We start from the raw sequence: 9300 nt of genomic DNA, 5'->3' as shown, positions 1-9300 counted from the left end.
GGCATATGGACAAAGCTGGAGACAGGTCAGCATGGAGATGACTTGTTGGGCTCTTCCTCCTGGCAAAGGCTATGGAGCAAGGGCTTTATTGCCCTGTATTGAACAAGTGCAATTGCAAGTGATGAGAATGGTAAAAATCTCCTCTTGCTCAAACACTGGAAGTTTAGGAAAGGAAAGCAAAATTATTGATACAAAAGAGCCTCCTTGTTCTGCCAGAGCCTGGCTCTCTCCTTGGGCACATCCCAGCCTAGTCTTTGGGGCTTTGTCAGTAATTTGCTCTCAGCTTTTTACGGACATCACCAGAACAAACCATATTTTTCAGGAAGGTGCTTTAAATGTGGGGGAGAGGGGGATTGCTGTGTGTGTAAGAAATCCCATCACAAGACATGGCGATGCTTCCATTTTATTAGGGGTTTGAGAGGGTGAGGGGACAGCTTTGTTCTCTCATCTCTGGGATGGCTGTGCCTCAGTTCAGAGCAGAACCAACACGGGGAGTTCTGCACATTCCTCTGTTCTTGATGCGCACATGGGTGCTCCTTTGCCTGGAAGAGAGGTTAAAAATGCTGGGGGGTGCCTTTGGGTCCCTGAGATGCAGCAGAGCCTGGCTCAGAGGACAAAGGCAGAAAGAAAGGAAAATACTGCTTAAATCATCGTCTAAGTGTTATTCACAGCAAGCGAGGCCACATATTCTTGACAGGGAGTTCAGGGTTACCATGGACATGTGTTAATTAATTGCAGTAAGCTCAAGAGTGCTTTCTGACACCTCCTGGCAGGATAATTCACCTCTGTGCTGCAGGACAGCTCTAAGACACCTCTAACGCCTGTCTGGCTGCAGACAATAAAGGTTATGATTTGTTTTGTAGGTTTTTAGAGACAAAAGCCTGCCACTGTGTCTCACTTGGGTTTGGCCTGCTCCCAGCCTCCTCTCCTGATTGCTTCTGCAGCAAAAGTGAGGAAAATATTAAAAAGGTACCTTTAAAAAAGGATTTATTTTTTCTTTTTGCCCAGTAGTGGACCTGATTGCTCTGAATTGTTCCATTTTCACACGGAATCATGATGTTCTCCTCTTTGGAAAGAGACCCATTTCTCAGGTGCATAGAGAAATGCTGGTACAATGATTTGCGTTTTGCAAAAAGCATTTTGCATGCTGGTCACAGCGAAGTGACCAAAGGCGACAAGTGAGACACTGCTGCCGCAGGGACCGGCCAGATGCTCTCCGTAGTTATTCCCAGACTCCTTGCAGGCTTCCAGCTCTTGTCAAGCCAGTTGCACACACAAAACTGCAAATGACACTTTCTCCTGCCTCTCGGCTGACTTTTCCCCACGGACCAAGGCTTTATAGATGAGGACACTCCGTTTATCTCTCCCCCAAGACATTTGGCACCAGGCAGCTTCAGAGTCCTGGTGCCCAGCCCAGATGGTCCTGGCCAGGAGACCAAATGGCTGCTCCTAACCTCAGCATTTCTTCAACTGGGAACAGAACAGGGGAGCTGCAAGGCTCGGGGCTCTGACCCACAAGAGCAGCACATTCCCAGTGGCAGCTGCTAGGATATTGCACAACTGGGAGGTTTAAGAGCTCCGGGAATGCAGCTCCTGTCAGCACAAGGTGGATGCAGCACTAGCTTCTCATCCATCCCATCCCTCCTCTCACTCCTAGCTGGCTCTGAATACACCTCCAGCTTGGTATTTCTCTATTTTGTACCCCAATTTCCCTCCTTGTGACCAGTGGAGTCTCCCATCCCCTCTGAAGCTGCTCTGTGCACCGGGGAGATGGAGCATCCTGGATGCCACAGCACACAGCTAACTGCAGAGCCTTCCTTGCTCACTTTACCCTGCTCTTGGTCCGTGGCCAAAGCCCTAATGATGTTGTGTCTGATGAACCTCCCACCCCCATCTGTTGCACAATACAGGGACAGCTGGTGCAGGGCTCTTGCTTCCAGCAGGGTCATTACTGCCCTGCCAGGCCGTGCTGGGTCATTAACTGTGGTGCCTTTGCTGAGGAGATCCCACTCAGCCTCTCTCTGCCTGACTGAATCAGCCTTGAAATGTAAACCAGCATTTGAGCAGGCCAGGAGCAGAATATGTGGCAGCAGCCTGGGTTAATGAAGCAAAGAGGGGACAACCCAACTGACAATATTTATCCAGGCTCTTTTTTTTCCTGGTGATCTGGATTCTGTTCCTTGTTCCTGCAGAGCTAGCAGGAGGTGATGCTCCTGGAAGCAGAATTTGGCTCCACAAACCCACTCACCCAGGGACAGAAAAGCTGAACTTTGAGCTTCTGCTACAAAAGTCTCTGCTGATGGCAGATGGGCCTGTGAGCCTGATCACCAAAAATCCCTGCCTACACCAGGTAAAGTCAAGGGTGAAGCTCCCTTAGCCCTGCAGATTGGGGCATCTGGCTTCAGATAAGACTCAGTCTTCCCAACAGAGATTTCTGAACCACTTAATAGCATTGAGTTGGAAGTAATTCCTTCACTTGTCTGACACAGAGTTCTTCCAATGTATAAATATACTTTAAATTACCTAGGGCCCAAGCCAGATGAAAGCATGAAGTCTTGCCAGAGACACCCTTAGCATTTGGACCTGGCCTTCTGCTAGAACAGTGCAATCTGGCACCAGCACAGATTAAATATAAAGCTCATTCTTAAAAATACCCAGAGCAAATTGTATCCTTTCATATGCAGAGAAGACAGAAAGCAGAGCTCAGCCATAAATTTCTGGGGCAAAAAACCACAGTTTTTTCTCCTCAGCCACCACACATCTGAGGTCATCTGGAAAAATATCCTTCAGCCCGTGCGCTAGATCTGGGCAGACTTCGAGGACTTTGCCATTTGTCTGAGAATCTGGACGCCTGCCAGCAATTCCTGCTGCTTGGCAGCTGCAGGTATGAGGAGATTTTTGCTTGTGGGCAGCGTGTGTGCTGCGAGCCACACACAGTGGCCCCATTCCTCAGCTGGAGCCCACATGCTCCGAGCAGCAGGCGCAGCAGCTGTGCGGGAGGCCAGAGTCGTGCCAGATGTGCTGGGCTCACTGCCCGTGCTCCACCCAGCTGCGTGCAAACAGCTTTCCTTCTAGGAAATCCCAGATATGTGTGGTAGCCCTCACTGCGTGGCGTTTAGGCTTGCAGCAGGTCCAGATACTCACAGGTTGTGAAGGCACAGCAGGCACTCGTTGCTGTACAGGAGATCATCCGTGCCACAGATGGGGTCAAAGTCCCTTGGACATCCTCTTCTCATGTTGAAATTCGCACAAGTTGGCTGGAGATGCAAAAGGATGGTTTTGAAAATGTTAAACCAGTTTTCAATTTACCAAAGGAGCTTTGCTTTCACAGAGAGGTGCACATCTTGTCTATCTTGATAACCCTTCCTCAGAGCTCCTCTGTGAGCTCTCAGAAGCACTGGGACCATTTGCTACCATGTCTCTTGGCCAGCTGAACTCCACCTGGCACTGCTGCACACCCTTAGGAGTCACAGGATAGAGCAAATAGTGCTCCATGGGCATTGCCTGATCGTGCTCTTCCTAGTTTTTATTTTTATGCCACAACAATACCTGTCCTCACACTTGCAAGCCAGAGAGTAAGGGGATTTCTGGTCTTCTTGGCAGGTGACAGCAATATTTAGCTTTTTAGGAACTTTTCCTTCAGTGTTTGGGGGAAATGCAGTAAAAAAGCAGTACCACCACTGGGATTTTGCTGTGGCACAGCAGGTAGAAGGGGCTCCCCAGGCACTGGCATCTTTGGGCTGCCAACTCACTACATTTCACAGTATTTAGCAATGGTGGCTCCCCAGTGTATGGGTTAATGCTATCTCACTAGTGCTACACAAAACAGGACACTTTACCTCAGTTCCTCTGACAGCAGCTGCCTCCATCTCAGCATTTCCTAGAGAAAGTGGAGACAGAAAGAAAAACACCTTAGCACCCATCACTCGGACTGGTTTCAAGAGGGACAGAATAAAGACAGTTCAGGCTGAGGGCTGTATGTCTTCACTCAAAAACCTTTGTCCCAGAAAACAATTTCTTCCCTTGGATCTCCCACATGTCTCAGCTGGATCCCTTCCTGCTGTGTCACCCTTTTTTCCCTGGCAGAAACACCTTGATGGTGCAAGGCCCTGGCAAGGTGAGATGCTCTTCTAGAGACGTCACCTGCCAAAGGTGGCTTTTGTCATGTCTTACCACATGTTCATGAGTAACTGAGAAACTCCTGCTGACACTGGACAGGTGCTGGAGCAAATCCAGGGCAATTTTTCTACTGTTATTCAGTTTGTACCACAAGCAAGCAGAGCAAAGACAAGTTGCTGTAGGTCTCTACTAGAAGGAGACCCTGAGGTCTCACTTTAAAGCTGGTTGGGAGCAAGCCATGACTTTGGTGGGTTTCTCCATGGAGCAGCTGGCCCTGAGCTGGCAGCTGGCCCTGAGCTGGCAGCTGGGATCATGGGTGGAGCACGCAGTGGGTGTGTTTTGAAAAACAGCCTGAATTTGTTTGGTGAAAGGTAGAACTGAGAAAAAGATCCTGGGTTGCTCCAGAAGTTATTTACATGGAGGATTTAGAGTACATCTCTCTTAACAACCAGCATGGCCCAGTAGCAGAGGGTCTGTAGAGTGTAGAGGGTCTGTAGCCACACTTTAATATTTCAAAGATTTAACTTTGGACTAGCACCAGTCCAGACTTAGGAGCTGCAGCTCACCATGTGCTCAGTTCATCTGAAATGAGCCCAGATTTTGGGCTCAGACAGCCCTGCAATGGCAGCCTCTGTGCAGTAAACAGGATGACAGAGGACCTGCTTCAGAAGCACCCTCCTGTTTGGAATGAGCCCACTAAACCAGGACCCAAGGAGCAGCAACAGCTCATGTTCTCATCCCTCTGCACCATATGGGATTTTGAAAACACAGTTGGCTTAAACATTGGCTTTGGTAGTGAGAGCTGCATTCTCCCTTGCATAGATTCATTTCCTGTCTTCTTGGATTTGCTTTTTTAAAACCAGAATAGCACCTATTCACTCTGAAAGGATCACACTGTCCTAGAAATCACCAGTTACAGGACAAATCCTACCCCTGAAGAAAGAGCGTCAGCCCAGCTGATCTGTTCATTTTTGGGAGCAAGTGCACCCTTTCAAAGCCTCTGTTTTAGGTTTGCTCACAGACAGCTGCAGGTTCAATGCACATTGGCCATTGCAGCATTCCCTGCCCAGGGCCACAGCAAGGTCCCAACACCATCTGGTCTCTTCCCACACTCACCTTCCCATGTGGCAGACCTGGGAGCTTTAGCAAGGAGAGGAAATAACTCCTAAGCAAAATGTTGGACTCACCTTGGTAGAAGAAGAGTGCCAGAGAGAGGAGCAGGAAAACACCAGCTACCTTCATGGTCAAGGTGCTGTTTTACTGGGCACAGCAGAGAGAAACCAGGACACTCCTCAGGGTCTCAAGAACCTGCTTCTCTCTGGCAGTCTCCTGGGACCTTTATACCTTGCCCCATTTCTGGCACCACACCACACAGCCAGCTCCACCCTGCAGTCCTGTGGTGACAACATTCAAAGCACGGGGACAATGCCAGGTGGCAACTGGCTCATTGGTGGGCGCAAGGATGAAAGCTTCTCCCAAGCCAATGGAGGTAACAATCCTTATCTCCAGGAAGGACTGAGCCCTGTCCCAGGTGTGGGGGTCAGCCCTGGGTCTGCACTGCAAGCTGTGATAAAGTGACTTTTTACAAAGAAGCAAGATTGGAGAAATGGGCAGGACAGCAAGGGAAATACAATTAGCAGCAGTGTGGCTTTGATTAATGACCCTGCTGCTGCCACTTGCAGGGTGAAGCTGCCTGGTGAAGCCACCTCTAGGTGAAGATGGCTTTGATCCACACACACCTCTCCTGGTGTGATCCACAGAGCAGAGCTGGGCTGTTGCAGCTCCCCTTCCCCTCAGGAGCAGGCAGGAATGGGAGCAAGGATAGCTCCTGGAGAGCAGAGCTTGGCTGTGCCTTGGGCTTGCTCGTGGCTGCATATTCAGTGCTGCTATTTTGACTGCACATCTCTGATTGCAGACAGCAGCCAAAATGAGCCTCTGGGTCAGACGCTGCTCCCTTCCCTTCTCCCTGCCTGTAGTTGGGAGTAAGCCCTGGGGATTTCCTACAGTTACACCACCAATGGTGCATTGCAGAGAGTGGATCAGTCCCTCGGGGATTAGAAGGATTAATTAATGTTTCTAAAGCACTTTGATATCTCAGCCATAAATCACTGGAGAAGTGCAAAGCAAATTATTACTAATGGGGGCTTATGACTCAAAGACAGATTTTTAATTAGCTGAACAGGAAAAAGTCAATGCCAAGAGCAATTCAAGGAGCTGTTTGAGAGGGAGAAAGCTCAGTTCCATTGGCAGCTGCTGCACTGTCCAAGGGATACTCAGTGTGGCTCTGGAGGATGTTTTTCCCTGCCATAAACATCTCTTTTGATTTTGCTTAAGTGGTCATGGGGAAATTCCTCCCTCTCAGCTGGGTTTCCCTCTGCTCTCCCTGGGCTGACCTGCAACATGAGGCAGAAAGAACTGCTCCTAGTGGCATCTGTTATTTTATTACCTCAGAGAGTAAAGCTGGCTTTGGGTATGGCCTGCTCAGCAGCTCTCAGAAGGTGGGCTGGGTGTTTGTTAGTGGACCTTTGGCCACAGACAGCAATCCTTTAGCATGCCTGGGACAATGGTTCATGTGATGTTATCACCCTCTGAGGAGCAAGGGAGGGAGGGATGATAATTTTTTACAGCTGAAAGAGGTTCATCTCAGTCCTTCACTGTCCCCTGTTACCTGCCAGTCCACCATGTGAGCAGAACCTATAAGTGCCAATAGGTGTTTTGGGCTCACTTCCCAAAGCTGGAAGGGGACTCAGCAAGGGCATTGGTGGTTACACACCAGGGCAGCTGGGGAAAGATTTTCCTCTTCAATCTAACACGTGAAAATAGAGCAGTGCTGAAAGGAGTTTCTCTGATTACCCATGTTTGGGATGTGCCCACTCCTGGTAAAACACATTTTTCAGTTTAGAGATCCTTGCTGTAGCCAGGAAATGTGATAGTTTGGATTGTTCAGGAACAGAAACGTTTTTCCTCGGATTCCTTGGAAACATCCAGGCGCATTTCCAAACTTGAGTTTGGTGGGTAAATCCTCAGTGTTTATGCTCTGCAGGTGGCAACTGTGTTGGCTCCTGGAACATTCTGAGTGTGTGTAAAAGCCATGGTTTTCTCCTCCCTCCAGAAGCCAGAGGCATCAAAGCACAGGCAGGCTGCTGACCTTCCCCTGCCTCCTGGACACTTCTCTCTTCATCCTCTTACTGCTTGGGCTCCTGATAGCTTTGCACTGGCTGATTTTCATGTTCCCAACTGCTCCTAGAGCTGGATGAGATTAAGTACTTTGCTACTGAAGAAGGTTGAAGAAACTCCAGATTATGCAGTGAAATGGACTGAACTTAATTATTCCACCACGAATTGAGCCAAACCAGCAGACTCAAGGGCAGTTGCCTCTGCCAAAAGAAGATTCCAGCATAGGCTGCAGCTGAACAGCAGGCACACTTGGGCTTTAATGCAGTTTTCTGTTAGCAAATGCTCTTCCTTTCCAAGCATCTCCACTGACAGCTGTGTCTTTATGAGATGCCTTAAAAACCAGGGAATTTCAGGGCTCCTCTCTCCTGATTGACAACAATTCAATACCCTTCAGGAAAATCAAACAGACATGCTTGGGGCTCATTTGACTGGGGAGGAATGAAAAAGAGCTGCGAACTGCTACTGTGCTGGGTGCTCCTGGTAGCGTCCTCGGCAGTGTGGGCTTTCTCAGGATGTGTCACCTTGTCAGAGCAGCGTGTTCCTCCAAACACATCAGCTGGAGGAGTAGAGAGAAATGAGTCAGGCGGCTCCGCCAGCCGTGCTGTGTGACATGCTGAGCCTGTCGGGGAGAGATGGAGGGGACAGGCAGGTCCCAGAGCAGGTGCTGGCATGGGATGGTGTCCCCTTGGCCACCTTATTGGGTGGTGGCCACCACACTTGTTGTAGGACACAAGATCTCTGCAGCTGCTGATGGTGTCTCCTCCTGGCTTCTGGAAGCAGTTGGAGAGGGAATTGATGGTACACAAGGAATGTGGGGAAGAGGCGATGGTAAGAAGGAAACAGCAGGAAGAGGTGATTCTCCTTCAGCACGATGAATTTCTGCATCATCTTTTGGTCAAACCTGAGGGTTTTCAAGTGACATTTCTTTAAATAGTAAAGTGTTGCAAAGGGATAAAAACCTATGTTGCAGGGGAATGAAAAATTTGGAAAACTATCTATTTCCCTGTGATGGGTCCTCCATGACAGGCTGGAGGACTGTTTGTTGTACCAGGGCTGGAGTTTGTTTTTTTTTGTGGAAACTTGATGTACAAAAAGAAAGCCACCAGTGCCCCCAGGAAACTGCAGCAGAGTCACCAGTCAAAAGCATTCAAAGATCACAAACCAGACCCAGATGATCATGAATCACAACTTAGAAGCCACAAATGGTTCTTAAGCCTCTTCAAAATAATGGCTTTTACCAACAAGCTCATTTGGGGTGGTTCACATTTTCCAGCCTTCGCCTGAACCAGAGAGAGAATGGGCTAAAGCAGGAACAGAGCTCCTTTTGCAGTCCCAACTCCTTTCACCAAGGAATGACTGTGTGGCCAAGACCTGCATCATAATCCTGTGTTGGTGGCATCCCTTGGTGGAGGTTTTGGGGACCTTTTTGGGGATTCTTGAAGGCCAGGCCTTCAGTGCTCAGTGCTCAGGATCTCAGCAAGGCAGGTGGGGACTTTGCTGCTGCCCTGCAATGGGTGGGATGAGTGAAATTTGGAGAAAGGCTGATGCAAATGTGAAACCTAGAGGTGTCACAAAAAACAGTTCCTAAGATGCTCAAAGCTCTCTCTGGTCCAAAATGCTGCTTGTGTTGGATTTTAAGCCTAAAAATGCCTAAAGCTCTGTTGCCTGCCAGGCTTGGATCTTGCAGGTGTAGGCAAGACCTTGCCCATGGTATCCAAGGTGGTTTTGAAAGACATGTGAGACAGACCAAGCCCTTTTGCATCAGCAAAATGAGAGTGGTGTGCAGTGATCAGCTGCTCCTCTGTCCAGGGAATACTGCTCAAATACTGATTTTTCCTGCAGAAAAAGAAAATAAACCCCTCAACCCTAATTTGGTTGGTAGTGATTTTTGTCTTGGATACTTTCCCATCAATGCTGAGAAAGCTATTCTGTTGCTCTGGGTGCACAGAAGATATTGAACATTCTGACAGTTTAGGAAAAGGGATCCTGTGAGTAGCTGCTGAG

The 9300-nt window shown here is 48.8% G+C and overlaps 1 protein-coding gene across 1 annotated transcript; it reads right to left on the bottom strand.

Moving 5' to 3' along the window:
- Window positions 1-385: 385 nt before the first annotated feature.
- SPINK1 (serine peptidase inhibitor Kazal type 1) lies at window positions 386-5455 on the bottom strand. Its single transcript, XM_085073864.1, has 4 exons — window positions 5307-5455; window positions 3840-3880; window positions 3145-3257; window positions 386-542 (listed from the first exon to the last, which is right to left on the bottom strand). Exons 1-4 carry the CDS (start codon window positions 5359-5361, stop codon window positions 467-469), a joined length of 285 nt encoding a protein of 94 aa, XP_084929990.1. The 5' UTR covers window positions 5362-5455; the 3' UTR covers window positions 386-466.
- Window positions 5456-9300: the final 3845 nt, after the last annotated feature.

This window comes from Lichenostomus cassidix, chromosome 13 (assembly GCF_008360975.1).
Source record: "Lichenostomus cassidix isolate B80296 chromosome 13, HeHo_3.0, whole genome shotgun sequence".
Classification (NCBI taxonomy): domain Eukaryota; kingdom Metazoa; phylum Chordata; class Aves; order Passeriformes; family Meliphagidae; genus Lichenostomus; species Lichenostomus cassidix.
Note: the sequence above shows the minus strand (reverse complement) of the source record. Positions and strands in the feature narration are given on the sequence as shown.

Bases quoted from the DNA above. Each gene is read 5' to 3' on its own strand.
- SPINK1 (XM_085073864.1), bottom strand. From the start codon at position 5,361: ATGAAGGTAGCTGGTGTTTTCCTGCTCCTCTCTCTGGCACTCTTCTTC. The intron at 3,881-5,306 runs GTGAGTCCAACA...CACTTTCTCTAG, and splicing joins GGCACTCTTCTTCTACCAAG to GAAATGCTGAGATGGAGGCA. The intron at 3,258-3,839 runs GTAAAGTGTCCT...TTGCATCTCCAG, and splicing joins CTGCTGTCAGAGGAACTGAG to CCAACTTGTGCGAATTTCAA.